The sequence below is a fragment of the Silene latifolia genome, chromosome X (genome assembly GCF_048544455.1).
Source record: "Silene latifolia isolate original U9 population chromosome X, ASM4854445v1, whole genome shotgun sequence".
Lineage (NCBI taxonomy): Eukaryota > Viridiplantae > Streptophyta > Magnoliopsida > Caryophyllales > Caryophyllaceae > Silene > Silene latifolia.
The window spans coordinates 316,536,505-316,563,415 of NC_133537.1; the positions used below are offsets into that span (position 1 = coordinate 316,536,505).

The 26,911-nt window shown below is 35.9% G+C and overlaps 2 protein-coding genes across 3 annotated transcripts; one reads left to right on the forward strand and one right to left on the reverse strand.

The window, feature by feature from the left end:
- The first annotated feature begins 5,522 nt into the window (after positions 1-5,522).
- Positions 5,523-10,400, forward strand: LOC141617722 (4-coumarate--CoA ligase 2-like). Its single transcript, XM_074434886.1, has 5 exons — positions 5,523-7,799; positions 9,211-9,555; positions 9,649-9,716; positions 9,801-9,906; positions 10,008-10,400. The coding sequence occupies exons 1-5, from the start codon at positions 6,732-6,734 to the stop codon at positions 10,134-10,136; spliced, it is 1,716 nt and encodes a 571-aa protein (XP_074290987.1). The 5' UTR covers positions 5,523-6,731; the 3' UTR covers positions 10,137-10,400.
- Positions 10,401-10,983: 583 nt separating this feature from the next.
- LOC141617723 (uncharacterized) lies at positions 10,984-16,377 on the reverse strand. 2 transcript variants are annotated; one of them, XM_074434887.1, is made up of 9 exons: positions 16,070-16,377; positions 14,510-14,822; positions 14,091-14,425; positions 13,513-13,948; positions 13,336-13,419; positions 12,264-13,222; positions 12,031-12,139; positions 11,495-11,898; positions 10,984-11,378 (listed from the first exon to the last, which is right to left on the reverse strand). In XM_074434887.1, exons 1-9 carry the CDS (start codon positions 16,181-16,183, stop codon positions 11,295-11,297), a joined length of 2,838 nt encoding a protein of 945 aa, XP_074290988.1. In that variant the 5' UTR covers positions 16,184-16,377; the 3' UTR covers positions 10,984-11,294. The 2 variants fall into 2 exon arrangements, with proteins under 2 accessions (XP_074290988.1, XP_074290989.1); XM_074434888.1 differs by having other exon boundaries at positions 12,013-12,139; positions 16,070-16,281.
- Positions 16,378-26,911: the final 10,534 nt, after the last annotated feature.

Genomic DNA, 26,911 nt, shown 5'->3' on the forward strand with positions numbered 1-26,911 from the left:
AAGTAACAACAAGTGCTCTATTTCAATCACTAGCTTACATTTTTTTTTTTTTTGACAAGTCACTAGCTTACATTTGATTTATGGGAATATAAAAGTACAAAATAGAAAAAAAAATGTAATTTTTTGTTTTTAGAAAGTAGTTTATTTTTCGATATTTAAAAAGTATTTACAACACCAAACTATTTAACTAATAATACAACATTTTAATAAACTTTCGTATTTATAATTCATATGCAAATGTGCAATGACTTATAAAACGAAATAAAATGAGTACTTTATATTTAATTTTATTTTGACAACTCAATATCTTATAATGAATACTAATATATTTGAATACACAAACAAGTTATGAATATAAAGCATAAAAAGTAAAGTGGTAATTATTAATTTCATCATCTATACATCCACTTCCTTTTGTTAAAGGTAATACTGAGCCCTCCAGTTACATAGGGGAGGATACTTACTCTTTTATAACCTACTCCCTTCCATCAAATCCGAAGGTACCACTTATTTTTTGACATTATTTATGGTCGCAGAGAATCTTTGATACTATTCTTAATCTACAAGACAAAATATAGTCGTGTGAGATCTTGTTTGATTTATCGTCATGAATGCTATAAAAATATCAAATTTTTTTTATAATTTTTATTAATGTGTAACTAAAGATATTCACATTGCAAAACGAGTCTCGACAAGTGTGATAAAACACTGTTACCTTTAGTTTGGATGAGAGGAAATAGTTGGTAGTCTATCAACTCTATTTTCTATTAAAATTGTACTAGTGTTTATGAAGTATGTATGAAATATAAAGAGGTATGAAATTTAGATAAAATATAATATTACTTCTTACCAATTATTAATATTTTGTATGAGTTTGATTTGTTCGAACAAAATTAACTCATGTTATGAATATGACTCGTATTGAGAAAATTTGAAAATTTCTTTTCCATGCTCTGAATTCCTATGCCAAAACCAAATATTAATGTTGGTGGTTTACTAATCTCACAACTTAATTATAAAAAATGAACCTATGTTTAGAATGAAAATATTAATATATTTTCACTCTTTTTACATGTGCCTCTCGTTACACATAAGAAAATCCCTACATAAAAAATAATTAATCACATTTTTGTAATTATAAAGCAGATGAATAGTCTTTGGCAATGACAAAACTAAGAGGGTTTAGCATGAGTGATAATCAAATTTATCGTTCGAGTTTTTAAAAAATCTAAAAACTCCTTTTATACTTTGTTACATCCAAACGGGTTGTAGAGACAATTGAACCCCGTTAAAGTGAACTCGGATTAACATAGTATTTGCCCATAGTCACTTGTATGAGGTAACGTCTCGAAGTGACTAGAGTGTGATGCGATTGATGGCAAGTTCAGTGCCATACAGTCATGTGAGATGACTAGTCGATCACATAGGCAGACTGTTAAGAACACTTTGTCGGACAGTGACCGCTTATAGAGTTCTGGCAAATTTATATAGCCTGGTCGTGGCGAGAGCTACTATAGTATTCTAATGAGTCGATTCTTTTGACTAAAGACTGTTCGCCTAAGGTGGCACAGTTTCAGATTAACTTTGATTTGTGTTACTACGACCTTCGTAAATGGGGTTAAATGAGCATATTTTGGGTTATGATGGTTGTGGCTAGTCGAAGGGAATAAGTGCAATAGGAATTGTCCACCCCCTTGTCAGGGTTAAAATAATATCTCAGGGCCACTCGAGGAGTAATGAACTGGAAATGTGTGGCCACGCTCGGATGGTATCTATGGTAGAAAACTCCGGTCAATCAGTTATTCTCCAGATCGAGGAAACCAATCTCGATATGATCACTTGCAAGTACGACCCGAAAGACACCTTGCATTGAGTGGGAGATAGTAATAGGACAAGAGAATTGGTGACGAACACTTGTCGAAGACAAGTGGGAGATTGTTGGAGTGTCCCCGACAATAATGCGATCACAATTGTCGATCATGATGATCACATGTTTAAATCTCATTTTAAGAATGCGTAAGAGATGATTAAATTATATAGTCAACTGACCAACATTAATCGGTAACGATTGGCTTGCTAGAGTTTGATGTTACTGTCGTGGGACGGTGATGATCAGTTGATCCCTTAAGGTCACACCTAAAGGATGATGCTCTGATCTGCAAAGTTGATTAATTGTATGACGATGCAAGTTGATCAATTCCTTAAAATTGAACAATTCAATTTGTGAGAGAGAATAATCATCTTATTGTAATGGGATTAAATAAGATTTATTTTAGTAATAAAATGCTTTGTTACTAAAATTGTTTATTGTTTGAGAAACAATAGAGATAAGAATGAATGGTTAATTATAATTACAAAATGTTGTGAATTATAATTATATGACCCATTTTATTTATGTGATCAAGTGTCACTAGTCAATTTGTTGTATGTAATTTAATTAATTCATGAAATGATATTTATGTGATAAATATGCATCAAATTAATTAATAACATGTAACATACTACATGTGACATATTGTGTGACAATTGACAAATTGACAAAATAAAATGGTAGTCCATTTTATATAAATGGACCGAAATAATGAGTGTTATGGGTGTTAGTGGGTGAATTATTTTATGAGATGATACCTAACCTACACCTAGCCTTACAAGTCTAAGGTATAGAAAATAACAAAAGGAAAAGTGAAGGACCATATATTGGTCCTCCTCCTCCTCACCAAAACCGGTGGCCTTTCCCTCTAAAAGAGAGTTTTGTTCTCTTATTTTTCTAACACACTCAACCATTCAACATACATGCAAAACTCTCTCTTACCTTGTTCATCTTTCTCCAAAATTAGAGAAATCATGATCAAATTGTTCAAATCAAATTACTAATATTATTAGTGTAATATATGAGTATTAGTAATCAATTTTAAGGTAAACTACTAAACAAATATCTAGCACATATTATTTAGTGGGGATAAGGGATAATCTTGGGTGCAATCAAGAGGAGTGACTTCTACACTTGAAGTTTTTGGAGGATCATCCCATTATTTATTATAGCTCAAGAACTAACAAGTAGGAGATCTTGTTGGTGCCCAAAATAGCCGAAAATATTCATGTGGTATGAATCGATTTTTTCTTACTCCTTTCTAGTTTTGCATGCATAAGATCTTTAAGTTTTTATGACTAAAACTTTAAACCAAAATATGTGATATTCCAAATATGATTTCCAACAACAATGTCCCCTTTATTACGAAGTTCAAAGAATATTTGCACAAATGCTTTTACATGAAGGATCTCGGGGTCCTTAAATACTTTCTCGGGATCGAAGTTGCGCGAAATGATTCCGGCATTTTTATTTCTCAACGCAAATATGCGTTGGATATCTTAACGGAAACGGGTCTTCTTGGTACCAAACCCGCCTCCACTCCCATAGAACAAAATCATTGACTTACTACTTCAAAGGCCGCTTTACTAAAAGCCCGCAACCCTATAGAAGACTTGTGGGTCGACTCGTTTATCTTATGATTACTAGACCCGAACTCACATACTCAGTCCACACACTTGCCCAATTTATGCATGCTCCTACCACTGATCACTGGCACGCAGCTCTTACCGTGGTTCGATATTTAAAGAACTCTCCGGGGCAAGGTATACTTCTTCGTTCCGACAGTAATTTACGCCTCAATGCTTATTGTGACGCGAACTACGCTTCTTGTCCAACAAGTCGACGTTCCCTTTCGGCCTATATTGTGTTTTTGGGATCATCTCCCATCTCTTGGAAAATAAAGAAACAACCTACCGTTTCACGCTCTTCATCAGAATCGGAATATAGGGCTATGACCGTTGCAATTTGTGAGCTAAAATGGCTTAAAGGTCTACTTCAGACACTCGGCATTCCTCAAGATCAGCCGATACGCTTCGATGTGATAACAAGTCGGCACTTCACATTGCCCGAAACCCGGTCTTCCACGAGCGTACTAAACACATCGAAGTCGATTGTCATTTCATCCGCGACGAAATACAAAGAGGTGTTATTGCCCCCAGCTATATTCACACTAAAGCTCAACTTGCGGACATTTTAACAAAAGCTCTCAGTCGTGCTTCCTTCGATGATCTTCTATCCAAGTTGGGTGTGTCAACTACCCACACTTCAACTTGCGCGCGGCGGGGGGGAGGGGGGGAGGGGTCGGTCCCCAAAGAGCCGTTGCTCAAGATCAGCAAAAGGCTCCCCAAATCCCACAATTCAAGGACACAAAATAATCCCTTCCTATGTTTGATATTCTAAATATTATTTACCATATATAGTTGATTCTTTGTTTGTATATATAACAGACCATACCATGTAATTGAAATAAGTTGAATATATAATACTATCAATCTCTTCCCTCAATCTCTTCTCTATCATACGTTTATAATAAATGTCAAATATTTTTGCATCGGTTTTTAAAAATAATACTCAGTATATAACTTTTATGAACTGAATTTATAGTATCCGAACTTATAGGATTTGAAGTGAACTTATAAGATCTGAACTGAACTGAACTTATAGGATCTGAACTGAATTGATCGGATCTGAACTGAACTGAACTTATAGGATCCGAACTGAACTTAACGTGTAAGATCTGAACTGAACTTATAGGATCTGATCTGAACTGAACTGAACTTATAGGATCTGAAGTGAACTTAAATTAAGTGACTTTAAGTCCAAAAGAACAGGACCTTAGCCATTGAATAACAATTCGTGGGAGCAACTTTCTCTCTTGGTTATCTATACAACAATGTTTCTATATGTTGAAACCAACGAGCTTATAGAAGTAGGTGCAAGAGACCGACCCACTAACAAGTAGTCGCTTCAATCATTTTTTTTTTTACTAATGTAAGACAAATCGACAATATTCCAACACACATATGAGAAGAGACCTCAACATTACAGTCGTGGCCCCAAGTCATTTTCCAAAATGAAACTAATAAAATAGGAGTAAAAAATTATTTCGAATAACTCTTATGTTACACTATTTCCTTTTTAATAACGACAAATATTTATTTTCGTTAACTTTTTTTCAAAAAAGTGTCTATCAGATAAACTCTTACATAATACATACTCCTTCCTAGTCTCTATTTTCTTCCTTTTGTTTGTGGGCACGAGTATTAAGGCGAGGAATAAAATAAGAGTAAAAAAGTTGTATGGGGTTTGGTGATAGGAGAGAGGGATAAATAATTAAGAGTTAAATAAGAAATTGTGGGTCACAAACATTAAAGAAAGGAATAAAATAGGAGTAAAAGAGTGGGTTGAGTTTGGTGATAAGCGAGAGATATGAATAAAATAAGAGTAAAAATTTCCAAAATAAAAAAGGGAAAGAAAACCTAAATAATCCGTTTAATGAAATGGGGAAAAAAATAGTGAATAAGAGGAAATACGTAATAATTAATTAACAATATTACATATTCTAACTCACCAAAACATAATTAGAAATCAAAATTGTTTCAAAGTTTAAATTTGAGTCTCATTATATATCCATTCTGACTTTTAATCACTTGAGTTAGCTCCATTACACATGTACACACATTGGTTGAATTTTAATCTGTCTTGTAGAAGACAAATGAAGTGCTTAATTTTAATTTTAAAATGTGTAAATTCAAGTGAATTAATGCAGGAATACCTAACCAAAAAGTATTCCAAATATCGTTTACATGAAGAACCAATTCTACCGCTAAACATTTTAGAGATATTAACTACTACTATTATCAAAGTAAACATCAATTTTTATTTAAAACGAGTATATCCATCTGAAATGTAAAATAAGATATTTCAACATTAGAACGACTATCTCCACCTTAACATCAAACTACATATAAAACACTAAGGGCAATAGCAATGGTTAAAGTTCCATACATAATTTTTATATTGACACATCAACCCAAATAATTAATTATGAAACTTTTTAATTATTCTCAATGATAAAAGTTCCATATTTTCTATGTGATCCCCCCTTCTCCTATCCTTTTTCTAACTTGAAATTGATTTCTTACTTTAGAAATTGGTTTTATATAAGAAATTTTTTATTAGGTAAAGCAATAGGTAAGAAGTTCCTTATAAAATATGGAACTTTTTATTTATCCTCATTGTTATTGCCCTAATGATGGAATTTGTTCAAAAAAGAAAAGTCAAAAGTCATAGTAATGGAGAGGCAATTAGAGTGAGTTGGTGAAATGAAAACGAAAACGAAAGAGAATTCCAACCAATAAGACTAAGGAATGAAATGGGCACATCATGCTTACCCACATCTTTCGGAAACTCTCAAATAAATTAGGAGGTACTAACATTCAACTTGACATTATTAACTTACGAAAATTCCTATAAATTACCCCCTCTGTTCCATTTATTTGTTTACTTTTGATTTCAATATAAAGAATAAGGAAAAAAAAGGAGGTGATCAATTATTAAATGACAAATCGACTAAATTAAATATAAAAAATTAAAATTGTTCATCAAATATATTCGTCAAATAAAAAGATAAATAATTAATTAAAACACCCAAAATGTAAATGAAAGGGAGTACCTAACCTCCTCTCCCCTTCAACTCCAATTCCACAAACTCATGTAATAAAAGTCATGATATATACTTGATCTAATAATATTTCCCTTTGCACCCCATATTTATTTCTTTGTACATCTACCATTCTCTTTCCACCACCTCTACCAACCTCTTCTTTTTTTCTGTTTCTAAATACATCAAACAGCAACCATGAGCATGTCCGCGGTCGAAACCCCCACTACTCCTAACCCGGACATGACGACACCAACACCAACACCGACACCGCCTTCTCTTAAGTCGAAAACACAGACTTGTCAAACCGAACATATCTTCAAATCTCCGCTTGATGACATTCCCATCAGCAACCACCTCCCTCTACACTCTTACCTTTTCGAAAACCTTGCTGAATTCTCTGACCGCCCATGTCTCATTTCCGGAACAACTGGGGAAATAATCTCATACGCCGAAACACACCTCATGTGCTGCAAGACCGCAACTGGTATGTCCAAACTTGGTGTGTCCAAGGGAGACGTAGTCATGATCCTGTTACAAAACTGTCCTGAATTTGTCTTCTCATTTTTCGGTGCATCCATGATTGGCGCGGTCATTACCACAGCCAATCCCTTCTACACCTCGTCCGAGATCTTTAAACAAGTCAAAGCATCTAACCCCAAACTCATCATCACCCAATCCAGCTTCGTCGACAAACTCACTGTAAATGACGAGTCTCCAACATTATTTAAGGTCGTCACCATAGACGACCTTCCATGGGCCCAATCCAAAACCAACGATCACATTGAAATGCCAGACGTAGAAATCCATCCAGACGACCCAATAGCATTGCCATTCTCATCCGGAACCACAGGACTCCCTAAAGGAGTCATCCTAACACATAAAAGCCTCGCAACAAGCGTAGCGCAACAGGTAGACGGTGATAACCCCAACTTATACCTCACAGAAACCGACGTAATGTTATGTGTGTTACCTCTGTTTCACATATTTTCCCTCAACTCGGTCCTGATGGTCGCCATCAGGGCCGGGTGTGGGATACTCATAATGCCTAAATTTGAGATCGGTTCGCTACTCGAACTAATACAGAAACATCGAGTTTCAGTCGCAATGGTCGTGCCTCCGTTGGTCATTGCATTAGCTAAGAACCCAACAGTCCATAAGTATGATCTCAGCTCTATTAGGCTCGTCATGTCCGGTGCTGCGCCACTAGGGAAAGATCTAGAGGATGCGCTTCGTGATCGGGTTCCTCAGGCGGTTTTGGGTCAGGTAAATTTCCGTTTTTTTTTTTCAACTCTTGTTTTTACCGTTATGTTTGAGTTTAATTAATGTTAATATTATAACAGTATGTTACTACAGAGCATCATTGATCATAATGTATACGATTTGGTTCGTTATTTTTTAATGTGAAGGCGGTCTAATCAAGGAACTAAATTCTATGTTTTTTATTTTATTTTTGGGAAATATAATTAGAATAGTCAAATACGAGTATAATATTTGGGTTGACTTTTTAGAAAAAAGAAAATGAAAAGAAGAGTAGGAAACGGTAAACACATGAGATACGCGTATCCGTCACTTTGGAGTGACGGATACCATTTTCTCTCACAAATGACCCAAATAGAGGAGAGAGGGAAGCACATGGGGGTGCCCCTACCTTGTCCCCCTTATCCATTTTGTGAGTGGCATTATCCGACACTTGCTCCGACCCGTCTTCAGCAAGACTAATTGCATGAGATAACACTAATGTTTTTGGTAGTCCTGGAACTCGGACTTCCGACTTTAGATCTTTTAATAAATGTGCGGATCTTCTCACATATTTTCATGTTTTATATTGTATTCTATTATACGAAAAATTAAAGATGATTTGTTAAAAATGAGCTAGTGAGATGTAAGATGGGACACAATAATAAGACAAAGAATCCATACATGTTACTGGGAACCTCTAATCTAAATTCTAAACTTGTTATAGGATGAGTGGATTATACAAACTTCTAAGCAATCTCTTGGTTTATTTTTTCAAGTTATGATTGTTGAATGCTTCGATAGAGTATTATTTTGGCGATTTGGACCATTTATTTATGTTTATTTAAAATCTCTCTCCAAAAAAAAAAAATCCTTAGGTAAGTATAGATGGGTCCCCTTAATATCTTGAGTAATGTTTACTATTCCGTATTTACATTTGTTTATGCCTAGACAAGAAAGAGGAGTACTTAAATTACCGAAATAACTAACTTTTGGTAAACCATGTGTTCTACTTCATCTTTCACCCAAACCCAAGACAAATGAAAAGACTTTTTTATAATTCGACTTAAATTGTTTTATTGGTTGCTGTAAATGATAACATAGTAAACCCGATATAAAAATGGATATTTGTAAATAGTATGGAGTAATAAATAGGTAATTTAGAAATATTAGTGTATTGAATAAAGTAGTGACACCTAATTTATTGAAAGATTTGAGCAGAAAGATTTGGGGGTATAACATTTGAGGTTGTGGTGTAAACAGAGCATGACAAAGTGTGTTGGTAGGTAAAGTGTGTGGTTGTTTGGATGCTGCCCCGTTTTGAGTTATCCGGACAATATTTATGTCATTTACTACTAAACTGTCCCATCTCATTTGTCTCACCTTAAACTGAAGTTGCTTATTTGACCAACTTGATTGTGGGCCAACCAATGTGCAGGGTTATGGAATGACTGAGGCAGGCCCAGTGTTATCCATGTGCTCAGCCTTTGCTAAACAACCCATCCCAACGAAACCCGGCTCATGCGGTATTGTTGTCAGGAACGCGGAAATGAAGATCTTAGACCCTGACACTGGTGTGTCTCTCGGTTACAATGAGCCCGGTGAGATTTGCATTCGCGGTCAGCAAATTATGAAAGGGTATTTGAATGATCCAGAGGCGACAGCAGCAATGATTGACTCACAAGGGTGGCTTCACACAGGCGACATTGGCTATGTTGATGAGGATGCCCAAGTTTATATAGTTGATCGAGTTAAAGAGATCATCAAATACAAAGGCTTTCAGGTACCCCGTCTTTATCTCTTCACTTGACTCGACTTCTGCATTATAACCTCGAGGGAGTATGTAGACTCACTCACATTTCTTGTTTAATTTCAGGTGCCACCAGCAGAACTTGAGTCCCTTCTGGTAAACCATCCATTAATTGCTGATGCTGCAGTCGTCCCGTGAGTACTTCTACAACTTAACTGATACGAGTAATACTAATTTCTTAGACAGCAACATGCTATATGTAATTTACTGAAATGCAGGCAAAAGGATGAAGCTGCAGGTGAAGTTCCAGTGGCGTTTGTTGTAAAATCCCGTGATGGAGATGAGCTGACAGAGGACACCATCAAATCCCACGTTAATAAGCAGGTAATTATTTAAAACGAATGTAATTTAACTTCGTTTATTTACAATACGTAACTATGAAAGGCGCTGATACATAATACACATACTCCTCTACTGTAATGCAGGTAGTGTTTTACAAGAAGATACACAAAGTACATTTCGTAGAAGCAATTCCCAAGTCGGCTTCTGGCAAAATTCTTCGAAAGGATCTTCGAGCTCGGCTTCCTTCCCTCACTCCCTCTCCCCTTGTCTAACACATACCATTTTTCTCTTCTTTTATTTCGCACTCATTTCATTTTACACCCCTTATTAGCCTTCCTTCCACTTAATTTATACGCCTAATTACCTCGTCTCATTACCCTTTCTTTTTACCACATCAATTCCTTGTTTATGTATTCTTATATAATAAACATTATTTTTTTAACAGCCCAACATATTAATTTGTGAATCACCACTGTATTTTTATTTGTCTTTCATATGAGATTTCTTTGCATCTTCAATAGATATCTTTTTCAACTTGTGTGCTTCCTTTTAGATTTTAGAGAACGATATTCCTTTTATGGCAATAACCCTAAGTTTTTACAGATTAGCAAAATATTAGTAGCAATTACCCCATCAGTCATGCACATGACAGGATTGCACATCACACGAAAGTCGAAACTATCATTTGTAAGAAAATTTTAGCACTAAGAAAATGACAATGATGTAGAATCTAAGTGAAAAAAAAAGCATGGTATACAGAATGTACCCGAGACTTACTCGTGCAAATGAGATATGACAAGAATAATGACCGAGACCAGTTGGATGCGTGGTCTCGTGATAAGGCTATTTTTATCCCGATCATGAAGACGTAGATTAGGGTTGTACTTTGGTCAGCCAGATCTTAGCAGAATGTGTAACATTAAAACACCAAAATGAAGTTGAATTCAAACCTCTCAATGTTTCAGATTATCCTATAGGCTAGTGAATTGAACCAAATCTTCTATCAAATTTATGATTCATAAATGATGGGAGTAGATCTAAAGAACACATACCCAATTTTCCCAAATAATATACGGATATCATCCAATAAAGCAATCAGGAATAACAGGCACATGTTCAAGCATCAGGCCAACGACTTTCGAGTCTAATACGGAGTAATATGTGTGAAGCCTACAAATTTTCAGCACTGAATGTATCTTGGGAGTACTATTCCACAAAAGCAGTACAATAACATTTTGCAAGGAGTTTCTTACTCCAAAAACTACAGAGGTTTAACAAAGAAAAAAACTCGGTAATCAAGTATGCTTAGTACTAGAAACGAAATTTGTCAACAGAGGCAAACCAAAGGTTTGTTCCTTAGAAGTTGTATCTGTAACTATTTGAACTCTGCTTCTCACCAGTGACGACCACATCCACTAAGGTGTGCTTGCTCAAGGGCTAGCCACGGGGTGACAATTTTCAGACCTCACGAGCAGTGCTGGCCTCTTTTTCTCTGAATGCTGCTGCTGCACACCCTATCAACAAAGATTCATTATCAGCCAGTGGCAACGGACAATGCTAGTTTCGGTAGACAAATGAGGGGAAAACAAAACCAATTAAAAAAGAAAAAAAACAAAGAACAAACCCTCACCACAATTGCTTTCTTTAGCATTCTGATGCTCATGGGCGAAAGAATGTTTTCGGTTCTAGCAGCAGAATTCTTGGTAGATTTAGTTTTACTGGCACTGTGGTCTATGTTCTCCTTGTTGACATCTGAAGCGTGATTCATCTTTGCAACCGACATGGGTGTCTTGCTTAGTGAAGAAACCAATGGCATCATCGTCTTGCTTGGTGTGTTGCTGCTATGCTTTTCACTAGTCAGTTCTTGATCAAATTCAACATTAATATCACCTGTCACAGCATCTTCAGAAATCAAGTTGTCCAAAATGGTATCAACTGGGTGCAGGTTGACAGCATTAGCATCAAAATTGGCTTGCAAATCTTCTCCATCATCAATTGACTCTATCAGATCTTCCAGGTCTTGAGCGCGTACCCCTGGACAATGACACACCAGTCCACAGACGTTAACGCCAAAGTTTCATGAAACACATACTACTTCAGCATGTTTCACGCAAATGTTTTGACAAATAGAGAAATAAAGAAACGTGCCAAGTCCATGAGATTTACCCCCGAGATCCTCAGATTCGTCATCTCTATCTTCTTCCACTTTGGCCAGCGAGTCATCTTTGTCCTCCAAGGTTAAAGTTTCCAGTTTCTTTGACAATGCATTTGGTTCCTGTATAGAAAGAAACTGAGTGTGATGACAATGGACATACTTGCTTTAAAAGAATGGAATAGTTTGTATTAAAAAGTTACTGTGTACTTCCTCAGCTTTCTAAACAACAAATAAGAAGCCTGACCTGTAATTTCTCTTTGAGAAGTTTCTTTAATTGTCGCATGCTTTTCTTCTCCAACGGCGTTTTCTTTCCCTTGGTTTGAATGGTTGACTCAGAATACGCCTCCTTAGACATATCACGCTCTGCATAGCTAGCTGCAACCTTCTCATTCGGGTGGGTAATTAAAGCATCATTCCTTGTTGTGTTTTCTTCTTCTGCATGGTTATTCTCAGTTTGCTCAACAACAGGGCACAGTTGACCAGCAATATCAGCACTAAATACGACCGAATCGACGAGCTGGTTCTCAGTTTCTGTATTGTTTACTTCATCAGCCACAGTAGGTAGTTCAGGCTCAAACTTGTCTAAACCGCCTGTGTTAGTCCCTTCATCAATATTTTCAAACTCACTATTTTCAGACTCATTCTCAGACCCTGCATCACATGAAACTTCACTGTCCTCCCAACTTTCTACGCTCGCACCTTCATCAACATTTTCAAAGTCACTATTTTCTGAACCATTCTCAGACCCGGCATCACTTGACACTTCACTGTCATCAAAAGTCTTTGTGCTTGTACCTTCATCGACATTTTGAAGCTCTCTATTTTCAAACTTATCCTCAGACCCCGCATCAGTCGACACTTCACTGTCCTCTGAACTTTTTGCGCTTGCAACTTCATTGACATTTTGAAGCTCACTATTTTCAGACCCATTCTCAGACTCTGCATCACTTGGCACTTCACTATCGTCTGTACTTTTTGCGCTCATACCTTCATTTGGCACTTCAAATCCTGCATCACTTGCGTTGGTACCATTTTCAAGCTCACCATCTTTAGACTCACTGAAGACTATCTCATTAGACGTATTCTGTAGTTGTTCAGGGATCAGTGAGACTCCAATGCTAATTTGATTGGCATCAGAATCTTTCTTGTTCTCTGAATCCTCTAGTAGCTTGATATTCTCGGTAGCAAGGATGTCATAGTCACCTGCAAGCACAAATTGCTTAGAAGTATATAAAGGCTTGCCGTAAGAAATATCTCCTTTGAATGGGCGGAAAAATAAATACACTGGGTGAATAAACAGAATGTGAGAAACCAACCTTTTTCGGTATCTTTTTCTGAAGTGTTGACGTCCTGAAGAGATTCATCAAACTTATTCATTGCAACAGCTTCTTGTGTGTAACCTACAGGTTAAGACAGATAACATTATCATACAATTTATTTATTAAAAGGAAAGAACATGCTTGTTTTTTGAGAACACTAATAATTACCCTTACCATTGCTAGTATCAACAAAATCAAGGACTTCAGGATTTTCATTTTCTGCTGCGTCAACAATAGACAGACTGCCTTCTTCGGAGACAACATCCCTTGGACAATCTATATTCTCTGATGGCTTTGCTGCACTTGCTACGGTAACTCTTCTGATATAGGTTTGTAACTCCCTTTTCTGGACACTCTCCACACTGCAAACAATTGTACCCGCTTCTGAAATTTGAGACACTGCAGAAGTGTTCTCCTGATCAATCTCTTCTGTCACTTTTCTCCTGGATCCGCGGCATGACTTTGTTATCAGCTTTGAGCTTGCTGGTTCTTTAGATACCCTTCTACTAGTCCAGGTCCGACGGGCACAAGATGAAGTCATCTCAGACATGGTAGGTGAGCGTGGAGCTTGTGAATTGCATTCCTCAAGAAACTCTTCAAGTCCTTCAACCTGTAACATTGCAGTAGAAATAAAAATGTTCAAACCTTTGATCATCAGGATATAAATTAAAAAAACAGATAAACATGAATGGGTCAAGAGGTATATTTATCAGTGTCAAATTTTGTGGATCGAACTACCAATGACGACTTACAATTTCAAGGGACTCGAGGGCATCGGCCATTGTAGCATTGCTAGTATTTGCCGGGATTTTGTTCTTCTTACAAAGGCCTTGCAGGTCCCTTCTACCGAGGCTGTGAAAATCCACCTTGCGATTGCTGTTGTGTATCTCAGTGGGCTCCTCTTCATCTTTGCTTACATCATCATTGTTCTCCAGATTCTCATTATTATCAACATCAAATACTTCTGGGACATCATTGACAACTTCCTGAACCACCTTTTCAGTTTCACTCTGGCTTTCCAACGACAGTTCTGCATCGTTATCCACGCTGACTGCAGAAACATCTCCTGATGTCTCCATTGACTCACCTTTTCAACAAGAAAAAATAATAATTAGACCTTCAATTATGAAAATTCAATTATCTATCCTGGGAGAGTTCAGAAGACGCCTACCAAGTAGCCCACTGTTATCAGAAACTTCAGACTGCTCCAAGTCTGCCTCAAAATCAGCCTGTAAATCTTTTTTAGCCTGCTTCTGAACAGTGGCCTCCTCAGACGCCTTCTTTCGGTTTGTTCGTGTAGCAGGATTCTTTCTTGTTCCAGTTCCTTCTACAGCTTGCCTCCTTGTTCCATGAGTTCTTGTTGTCAAAGTGGACCCTTCTGGCTCTCCAATTTTGACCTTTTGACGGGTTGTAGTCCGAGGGACGTCAGGGGATCCAAAATCTCCGGCTGTGGGATCTCTCAAAAATTCTTCAAGACCTTCCACCTGAACACATTACCGTAACAATTACATTACATTATTTTCAAAACAAAAAACAGTTGTATAAAATTCCTATTCCCAACATCTTTAATACAGGAAGTGCAGTCAAGATAATCAACAATACCAAGTATGAAACAAGTATGCATCGGAACACTCATCCCATAAGTATGTCCTTCATATACAGTGAAAGACTCGAGAAATTCCACTATTGATAATACTTACTTCATAGTTTACTGAACAAGAGACATCATATATCCAATATCCCCTTTATCTCATTCATTTGTTTACCTTTTTATTCGTTGTGAGGAGTATTTTAATAAAAGGTAAACAAATGATTGAGACGGAGGGAGTATCTACTTGGTTGTCCAAAGAAAACCGATTTACAATACTTATGCACTATAGACGGATCGACTTGTTGTCTAACAAATTGAACATATGAAGCCATTAACATGTCACAATAGCGAAATTGGATTCAGCAAACCGTAACCTGAAGACAAACACAACCCTAATAAATCAATTACTCAAAACATTTAATACGCAAGACATTTTCAATTGAATAAAGCAATAGCTCACTCGGTTTAATCCATTGAGGTTCCATTCTAAACATTAATTCGTGTTAGGTTCAATCACAACATTCTACCACAACAAATTATAAAATCTATACTCCCTTCAATTTACCTCAATCAAGTGAATCAATCCATTATCATTAGAACTTGCCTATCAAATCAATCATTGAGGTTGCATTCTAGAATCAAATCAAATGAATCTACTTATCAATTGAACTTGTCAATCAAATCAATCGGTTAAATACATTGAAAAATAAAGATTATATCCAGGTGTAGGCTATAGATGACACTCACATGTGACATTTATACGAAGTGGAAGCAGTCGCAACACGGACGCACAACAAATGAAATGAATAAAGTTAAATCTAAAATTATTACTCCCTCCGTCTCAATCATTTGTCGATCAAATCAATAGTACTACTACAAACCAAAACAAACAAACATAAAACTCGATCCTCAAAATAAATCAAATACCGGAACATTTTCCAATCCAAATAGCAATTAAATGATTGACTCAATCACTTATCGATCAAATCAATCAGTATCAGTACCAGTACCAGAAATCAAAACAAACAAACATAAAAGCCGATTCTCAAAATCAATCAAATACCTGAACATTTTCCAATCCAAATAGCAATGAAATAGAAAAAGACAGTAAAAGAAAGAAAGAAAGAAAGAAAGACATACTGTAGGAAGATTGGAGAGAGCGGTGGCCATAGCAGCATTGGTGAGATTAGCGGGGATGTTGTTAAGCTTGCAAAGGGATTGAAGTTGACGCCTCTTCATGTTCTGGAAATCCATTTCGTTTAGTTTTCGAGTGTTATCGGTTCGGGGGAGGGGGAGGGGAATTTGGAGAGAGAAAGTAGGTCGGAAAATGGTGGGTAAATGAGTGAGATGTGGAGAAGTGGAGAGTTCGGGGGTTTATATACGTAGGCGGGATCTGATAAACCTACTAGCCGTTAGGTTGTGAAAGAAGAGCGCAACTTTTTGAATTTGAAATTTTTGGGGGATTATATTTTAATTTGTTTTTGTAAAATACATTGTCTTGGTCAGGAGATGATTTATTTCTGTATGTGGAGTTGGTGTAAATGAAGGAGAAGCCCATGGGTCGAGATGTGAACTTGTGTGTCTGCGCATGACCTAACAAATTTATTTAACTCAACCCAAGGATGAGGAGGGATTCATTGAAATCATTCTCTCTTGTTTTTAACCCTCATATTGTAATCTACTTAATTACTCTTCCTTGACTTTATTTTTCACATTTTGTGTGAGATAACAGATAAGTTAGTTGTTTTTCATTTTTATTTATTTACGGCAATTATGTAGGCTGCCTTCTATAAATCGCTTTCTCCTTAAATTTGAATTATGTTTTGTCCTGAAACATTTTTCACGCATTGAGATTTGAACCCGTGACTTCTTCGTCACCATGTGAGAAGACCATTTCAACAAAAAACTTTATACTTCCTCCATTTCATTCAATTCTATACATTTGCTTTATACACGTATATCAATGCTCGTTTTCTTTTGTTCATATCTTTAGTTACATATTAATAAAAATTAAAAAAAATTGATATTCACAAAGTATTCGGTAAAACAATTTAAACAAGATTTAACATGACTATCTTTTATGCTATATATTAGAAGTTGTATTGATTATTCTCCCCACTTATAAATACTGCCAAAAAAAGTAAACGTATATAATTGAATGGAATGGAGGAAGTAGTAATGGTTGAGCACCAATCAATGATCTTATACTCTAACATTAAAGATGGTTTTGTCTTTTCTCCATGGTGACCATGAGCTCCATGCTCCGCCCCATGGAATTTAATGGTCTGTTTTGATTCATGATGCTTAAGATTTTAGTGACCATTGTTCTATAGGCCCCTTTTTTTTTTACAGCAACAAATAGCATAGCTTACAATAGAGCTTCCTGAGCAAGATTATGAGCTATCATATTCACTCCCCTGACATAAAAATTAAGAGAGCAATAGTGGAAACGAGACGCAATAGACTTAATATCCTGGATAATGCAATTAATAGACGCAATCGCCTTCTCCGCTCCAGCAACCTGCATAACCAAGATAAGACAATCCGTAACCAGTCTAACATGAAGATACCCTTCGTCGAAGGCCCATTTTAACGCCATGATAGCCGCATGTCCTTCAGTATGCAGGGCAGAAGAGGCAAACGAGCGAGCGTGAGCGGTATTCCTTAAGGTCCCATTACCATTCAACAAGCACCACCCCATGCCATAACTTCTATCAGCCCTTCAAGCAGCATCACACTTGATAGTGAAAACATTTCCGCACACAGGTCCACCAACAATCCAAGAGGGAAAAGAATTTCTAATCCTCTTTGCTAATTCAAGTCAGGAGAGAGGTCCAACAAAGGCATTTGACGAAGGCTAGCATCCTTACTGCACACAACCTCATTCATACACTGAATGTCACCAAGAATAGAATTGAGAGCACCCATAGGCTAAGGGCGACGATTCTTGAAGACCATATCATTCCTACAACACCAAATTCTCCAGAGAGTAGCGATAAGGGGATAAAGGAGGGAGTTAGGATCTGGGCTATTTAAAAAATAAGTAACCCAGTTAATGACTCACACGTTAACATCAATATCCACCCCTCCTGTGATTCTAAGTCCTAAAGAGCAGCCAAACCATAGAGCCTTTGCAAAGCTACAATCTCTGAAGAGGTCAGAAATAGTTTCCACACAAGGAGATAAGCCATCGCAAAGAGTACAAGAGGAGTGCCAATTCAAATTTCATTTGAGGAATTCAGAACCCACGGGAAGGGCATTGGCCATAAATTTCCATAAAAACACCCTTAGTTTGCTAGATATAGGCAACTTCCAGAGCTTTGATTTGCAAAACACAACAATGGTTGCAAACATTCTCGAGCGATCAGCAACCGAGGTATGGCCATTAAAGAAGGCCATAACAGCAACATAGTATCCCGACTTGACAGTGAAAGCACCATGTTTAGAAAATTTCCAATAGAAGAAGTCGTCCGAAGGATGACACGGGATATAGGTTCCGAGGATTTTTTTTAAAACTCCCTCACGCGGATCGAAACCGAGAGAAGAGAGATCCCAACTCCTATGATTATCATGAAGGTCACCAACCACGGGTGTGAAATCAGTAGGAGCATCAATAAATCCCCGCAAAGATCCTGAAGACTATACCCCTCTATCAATTTACTCTTCCAAGCATTAAGACGAGAAGTCGAGCCAATAGTCCAAGCGGTAAAATATATTAAAACGTTAAAACGTTTGTTTAAAACTAACCGTATATTAATACAGAGTATTTATTAGTATGTGAGATCGCCTGATAAATTATTACACTTTCATCTATAAAACTATATTAAAAGGGTAACCTTAAAAGGCCACGTAGACAAAGCCACATAGGCAAAGAAAAAGTCACACGTGCATTACAATGCCACATCTATAAATCTATATAATCTATATCTATATTATATAGTTAAAAGGCAACTTAATACATTTAATTTTTTGCCATTTAGGATTATCATAATTAAATTCTATTAATTTATATTGTTAATATTAAGGCTACTTTAATAAATTTATTAAAATTCATTATAAGGTTTAGTAATATTTTTTTTGTGTGGAAATGATACGAATTTTACTCGAGAGGATAAAACTCGTATGAGTGCAGCGGAAACAAAGAAAGAACAAACAAGATCCGAACGTACTAGGTACGACCCGATCTGATTTGTAAGGATATTTGTTTCGATTTATGTAAATAAATCGAACCAATGGGATATTTGCTATTGTTAGACCTATAACAATAACAATGGGGATAGACAATGTTAAACTACACCGATAGTCTAACAAAGAGATTAACGCTCTACACCGATAGAGTTAATCGGGTTTTTCACAAGACGACGCTTGAGATCAACCTTTCGAAATTGTAGACACAACTTCTATGTTTTACTTGAAAATACTCAAATAAAAACAATGGTTTTGTTAGGAATTCTTAACTTGATTGATAAAACTTCTGAATGAATAAAATTGCCAACAACAAAGACTATAAATAGCCTCTAAAGACCAACGTCTTTGGACCACTCCAAAAGACAACTAATGATAGACTTAATAGCTAATTAAGACCATTAATCTTGGACAAATTAAGGCCCTCTAAATGCAGAATTAAAACTACAAATGAATGGTAATAAACACCCAACTAAATGAGGCATTAATACCCTTTTATTGACTCAAAAGAAATTTGTATCTTGAAGGCCTTGGAATAACTACTCCTTTAGACGGATCCAATGCATGACAATAAGCAAACGAAACGAGCCTTCGACTTTAATCGCATCATCCCCTCCCCCTTGGAAAGGAATTGTCCTCAATTCATGTAATCGAACTCCTCCGGGATCAAATATGAACACTTCATGCACACAAACAAAAAGAATACCAAACACCATTTTGTGCCTTCCACTCCTCCTCCCTCCATGCACACGTCTTGATAGCTTACTATAAATCTCATCCTTGAACAAATAATGCAAACAAGAGGAATCCTTCATAGTTGCAGCATCCTTTTCTATTTCAAAATCAACCAAATAAGAATCGGATTGATCTTGAAATTTAATAGACTCAATTTTGCTCTTGTAGACCTTGGGATTTAGATCGAACTCATACCCACAACTAAACGAATCACACGGTGCTTTGAAACCAGAAATCACTCCTTCCCCATCACCATACTCGTCAAAGATAGGAGGTAATCTTGGATCAAACTTAACATTTTGTTCATAGATGCCTTCAAACGAGAATACACCTAACATTTTTTTTTTCCGGATGAATAGTACCCCGTGAACAGTAATTTTTGTGGTTTTTTTTTTTTTTTTTTTTTTTTTTGTTCAATTCGTACCTTCAAGATCCAATCGATTAAACCTCAACTACCTCGCTGAGTTTAACCTTTGAATACCAATCGCGTTGGATATTCAACTACTAATTGATTGGGACCTCCTTAGGACCGTCTTGATTTTTTTGGGGTGATCAAGAGCCGAAGCTCTGATACCACTTATGATACGAATTTTACTCGAGAGGATAAAACTCGTATGAGTGCAGCGGAAACAAAGAAAGAACAAACAAGATCCGAACGTACTAGGTACGACCCGATCTGATTTGTAAGGATATTTGTTTCGATTTATGTAAATAAATCGAACCAATGGGATATTTGCTATTGTTAGACCTATAACAATAACAATGGGGATAGAAAATGTTAAACTACACCGATAGTCTAACAAAGAGATTAACGCTCTACACCGATAGAGTTAATCGGGTTTTTCACAAGACGACGCTTGAGATCAACCTTTCGAAATTGTAGACACAACTTCTATGTTTTACTTGAAAATACTCAAATAAAAACAATGGTTTTGTTAGGAATTCTTAACTTGATTGATAAAACTTCTGAATGAATAAAATTGCCAACAACAAAGACTATAAATAGCCTCTAAAGACCAACGTCTTTGGACCACTCCAAAAGACAACTAATGATAGACTTAATAGCTAATTAAGACCATTAATCTTGGACAAATTAAGGCCCTCTAAATGCAGAATTAAAACTACAAATGAATGGTAATAAACACCCAACTAAATGAGGCATTAATACCCTTTTATTGACTCAAAAGAAATTTGTATCTTGAAGGCCTTGGAATAACTACTCCTTTAGACGGATCCAATGCATGACAATAAGCAAACGAAACGATCCTTCGACTTTAATCGCATCAGGAAACCATAAGATCATGATTTAAATTATAAAAATAAATTAAGAATTTAGTCTCATCATTTAAATCAATCAATTTGTTCATCTAACTCCTCCTTAACCATAAATATAGTAGCTAAAAGGTCTTATATAGTAAATAAAAAATCTAATAATTTGGATTATAAAGCTACTAATATCTACAAATTTATAAATATAATTAAAGAGAAAACCAAAATATCTATCATCATCAATATGTCATATTTTAACTATATAGTTAAAAGGCAACTTAATACATTTAATTTTTTGCCATGTAGGATTATCATAATTAAATTCTTTTAATTTATATTCTTAATATTAAGGCTACTTTAATAAATTTATTAAAACTCATTATAAGGTTTAGTAATATTTATTTTTGTGTGGAAACCATAAGAACATGATTTAAATTATAAACATAAATTAAGAATTTACTCGCATCATTTAAATCATTCAATTTGTTCATCTAACTCCTCCTTAACCATAAAGATAGTAGCTAAAAGGTCTGATATGTAGTAAATAAAAAATCTAATAATTTGGATTATAAAGCTACTAATATCTACAAATTTATAAATATAATTAAAAGGAAAACCAAAATATCTATCATCATCAATATGTCATATTTTAATTACATATACAAGATAACTTTTTAAACGACTTTCATGCAAAGTGGAGTTTGTATAAAAAAAAATATAATAATAATAATAATAATAATAATAATAATAATAATAATAATAATAATAATAATAATAATAGTAATAATAACAATAATAACAATAACAACAATAACAACAATAATAACAATAATAATAATAATAATGCAAACCTTTTACATATCATTTCTCATTTTCCCATATTTATGTTTATATTAAACTTCATAATAATGAAAAATGGATGCTCAAAAGTCATGAACTTGATCTTTATTTATACATATTTTAAATTTGATAATAATGAAAAAATAATATTTAATAGCCATAAAACGCATCCTCAATTGTTTATATATTTTTTATGTAAGACAAAATTTGTTAGCATAAAATTTATTATCCCTATCGTTAGTAGAATGGTATGTGTCACCGATATTATTAACTAATTTTTTTTATTTTTTATTGGAAGTTTCATTGGGTTATGAAGTGTTCATCACATTTTCAATTTCGCGTATGTGTTTGTTTTGTTCTCATTTAGGTGCTATCAAGATTATTTATTGTGTTAAGCTCTTCCAAGATAAATATACTTACATCTCTACGATTTAATTATCATTCCCTCTTTTTTTCATTACTTAAGGTGAAACTAAGTTAATAACGATAATATTGCATAAAACAAATTCCACTATTATTGTGTTACTTTTTTTTTAATAGGTATGATTTATTGAAAAAAGAAGATTATAAGGAGAAGTAAAATACTAAGATTGCTTAAACAACTATATTTTACATACTAACTAAAGATTGGTGATATCAACGTGGAATCGTGGATGATTAATAATTTTTTGAGCATTTATTATATATATTTTGAAATATCACAAAAACTCCGGAGAGACGGGGTCTCAATAGCGTTATTGAGAGACCTCTCACATGATAGGGTAAGGGACCCACTGAATTTCTTTTTTCCCTATTATGTCTCCCACTAAATTAGTGGGGGGCGGTCTCTCATGAGACCTACTGTTGAAATATATGGCTAAAAGGTGGAAAATTTGACATAACATTTTTTGTATAATATTGTTTAATAGGTGAAGTATTCGGCAATAATGATCCAATTGTTGTTCAAGTTGTTGTTGCTTTAAAATTTTTAGTTTCGCAATTTATTATTGTATTAGCTTCAATTTTATGAGGGTATGAAATGTTAGTTTTGTCATAACATTTCTAATTGTGTGTTTTATGTTATTTTCAGAATTGTTGATGAAATTTTGATATCTAATTTGTGAGGATGTTCTATCTTTGGGATCTTTGTTTGATAATATAGTTTTGTTTAATTTGATTATATGAATACTTATATTATTAATTCATTTTAGCTTGCATTGAGTTACTTTAGTTTTAATAGGGGTATCTTAATATATCTAATGTATGAAATCTTAATTTCTGATAAACTGTTGTATAAAAGACTAATTGAATTTATACAACCCTTAAAACATGAAAACCGTAAATTAAATTGATCGTAGTATGTTATTGTATTAAATCATTAAAGTATTACACTAGAAACAGAACAGCCCGTGAATTTCACGGGTCACAAAACTAGTTCTATTCTCAAAACTCCGAGTTTCAAAATTTAATTTTCTTTTTTTCAAAAGCGCTACAAATTCCATATTTGCCAAAACAAAAGACGCTATTCCACGAATATTAATCATGAACAATCTTTCCATCATACTAACACTCAATGCTGAGTTGAAATATAAGATCATTCAATAGAAAAATGAGTAGTTTTTTTTTTTTTTTTTTTTTTTTTTTTTAAATTTATATAGGAGATTTAGAGCAAGTGTACCAAAACTCAATGTTGAGCTAATAACTAGAATAGGACAATGCAAACACAGTGCACCGGTGCTCCATTATGTAAATCATTTCATCCTTTACAGAACGAAAACAACTAGGGTGGGTGAATCAACAAGTAAGGTAATGCTGCAATTTGTTGCGCCTAATGTATCCTAAATTCCCTTCTCGGATTGTTGAATATGTCCATGTCAGCAAGGCCACATATCACGGCGTCGAGTAATCCGAGTTGTAAAATGGCATGTAACCGTTGTTATATAAAGAGATTACTCTGGAATCTGGATCAGTTGCAGTTGAAGCATTCAGGGAACTATCAATAAGGAGTATCAAATTCCCGATTTCCTGCAGATTTAATTAACTAAACAGTAGTCACTAGAAATCTCATCGCATAGGTCCTTTTATGCGCAGGTCAGAGGATAAATAAGTCATACGTGGCGCTCCTGACAGGCTGAAATGATCTCCACAAAAAAAAAAGCGCACATTCACCACAATCAAAATACAGCAACACCAATGAAACAAATCAGGCACTATAGAGACTATAGTGGTGAACTATTTCTCAGAATTCACTGACCTTACCTTTGTGATAATGCACAAAATAGTCATGTAGACAGTCTGTTGTGACAGTCTCCATATTCAAATACACAAGTAACACGATGATGCATAATGAATTTGACTTCCTCGAAAGTCTTCTAGGCAAAAATTAAGCTAGGTTATCACAAATTTTCATTATAGACGGATAGTCCGTCTATACTGAAAGACGAGTCAAATACAATACCACTTTTCTAATAGGACAAATAACAAGTGAGGTGGTGGGGGCAAAAAATGTCACCACTTTCATTGTATTTGACCCGTCTTTAGCAATAGACGGATATACCCGTCTATAGCAAGACTAATTGCTAAGTTATATACCTTTTGTTAGAATTGAGAGAATTGATTTTGAATGTGATGATTTCATTCATTCAATATCTTAGAATAGACTAAGAAAAAACAAAAACCCTAAATCCTTTTGAGCCACCGCCTCTTCAATCCACACACTTCATCTCCTTCTTACCCTACCCTATTGCCGGAGATGGTGTCTTTCCTAGACTTATCTCCGGCGATCGCTCACACCTCCCCCCTAATGGCGCCTCTTTTGTCTGATCTCACTCCCCTTTCTTTGACGATTCTTGATTTCGTCTTAATCATCCGGTTTGATGGGTTAGTTGTGTTTGTCGTCGCCCTGAGGTCGTTCCGTTCCGCCGTCCCTGTTCTGTCATTGAAATCTTTGCATGAAACCCAGGAGTGTTTCCCCTCTCCCTCGCCCCCTTTCCCCACCCCGGGTAAGGTCTTGGTTTTCTTGTGCTTTATCGATCTGGTCGCTGTGTTGTTCGCTTTTGGTGTCGTATGGGTTGCTGTTTTTTCGTTTTTTTTTTTGTGGTGGTAGTGGTGTGCCGATTTGGTGTTTCCCCCTTCCTCTCGCCCCTTTTCCCAACTTCTTGGTCCCATCTCCTTGTTTTGGTGTTGTTCAAGTGATTTGGTTTGTTGCATGTTGGCCGATGGTCTTGGGGGGATTCGTTTGGAATTTGGAGTCTCAGTGGCTCTTTAGGTCCTGTTGTTGATGTGTTTGTTTTGATGGTCGTTTGTTGACTGGTCGAGTCCATCTTTTTCGTTGTTTGGAGTAAGGTGATGGCTCTTGGGGGTTCTTTGCTGTCTGTTTTGAGGTGTGTTTGGTAGGGTGGAATCAGGGTTCTTTGGGAGTGTTGCTGGTTTGGGTTGGATGCGGTGGTTTTGTCGTTTAAGTACATGTCTGTCCATTTTATTTCGTTTTTATTTTTAAACCGAATAATAGCTTCTCCTAGGTTTACTTTTCCATTCTTACCAGAGAGGTTTGGGGTGTCCTGTCCCCTCGCCTTTGTTGGGTTAATAATGACGATCGTAACTTTACATCCGGTTAATGTTGTGGCCATATTTGCTCGGTCATTAGAGGTGGTTTTCGTTTTGGTCAGGAGACTGTTCAAGGGGTGTTCTATTTTGTCAACTTGTTACGTGCTCGCTTTTCTGGGCGACGAGTTTTTGATCCATAGGGATGGTGTCCCAAAGTGTAGGAGTCTTTTCTCCTTTGGAGGCAGATTTTTCGGGTCTGTTTTCTTCTTTCCCTTTCTACGTCTGTGTGGCGTAAGTGCACTTGGCTCTCTCTCACTGGATCAAGGGTTTCGTTAGGTTCCGGATGATGTGTATCATAACCAAGGAGAAGAATCTCCGAGATACACTTTTGGGTCTTGTTGCAGGTATTTCTCCGAAGCTGTGACTTTCAAGATGAGTGATGTTTTGGTCTATGAATTAGTCAGTTCAGTTCCTCCCTTCAAGAAGGTTGAGGATGAAGATGTTGAATTCCATGTTCAGCCAGCCGTACGCCATCAACATGTGTTTGTTAACCGATGTAGTTACTTTTTCGTTTTAGCTTACGATATTAGTAGCATAAGTGCATTAGACCATATGAGTCCAATGTCAATTGTAGTATAGGAACATCTTTCTTTACCGCTGCAAAAAAAAAAATATCGTACAATATATTTATAGGAGTACATATTCACGAAATAAGGAAAACCTATTAACAATTACCTATGGCTAAACAAGAGCTATGGAAAGAACAATTATAGGAAAGATACATGGAGTAACGATCAAGGTAGAAAGATACGGAAATATATACAATAATAGTTTAATGACTAACACGCCCCCGCAAGATGGACGCTCTGGAGGACATACCAATCTTGGAACAGAGTGTAGTGAACCGAGAACGAGGAAGAGCTTTCGTAAGAATGTCAGCCAGTTGATCGTTTCTAGAAATGTGTTGAACACGTAATTGTTGAGACCGTATGCGCTCACGAACAAAGTGAAATGCAATTGCAACATGTTTCATACGAGAGTGAAAAATGGGATTTGCCGAGTAATGCGTAGCACTGAGATTATCACAAAAAATAACGGGAGGAGAAGAGGGAGTAATACCAATGTCGAGTAGGAGAGCATGAACCCACTCAAGATCAGCCATAGTATCTGCAGTGGCACAAAATTCGGTTTTCGTAGTAGAACGAGCAAGAGTCCTTTGTTTCTTAGAAGACCATGGGATGGGATTACGACCAAGGTAAATAATGTAACCGGAAGTAGACACATAATCATCCTTATCCCCGACATAATACGCATCACAATAAGCATGAAGTTGAAGAGGAGAATTTCGAAAAAGTTGCAGACCAACATTAAGAGAACCGTGTAGATAGCAAAGGAGCCGTTTGACAGCTGCCCAATGAAGGTTAGTAG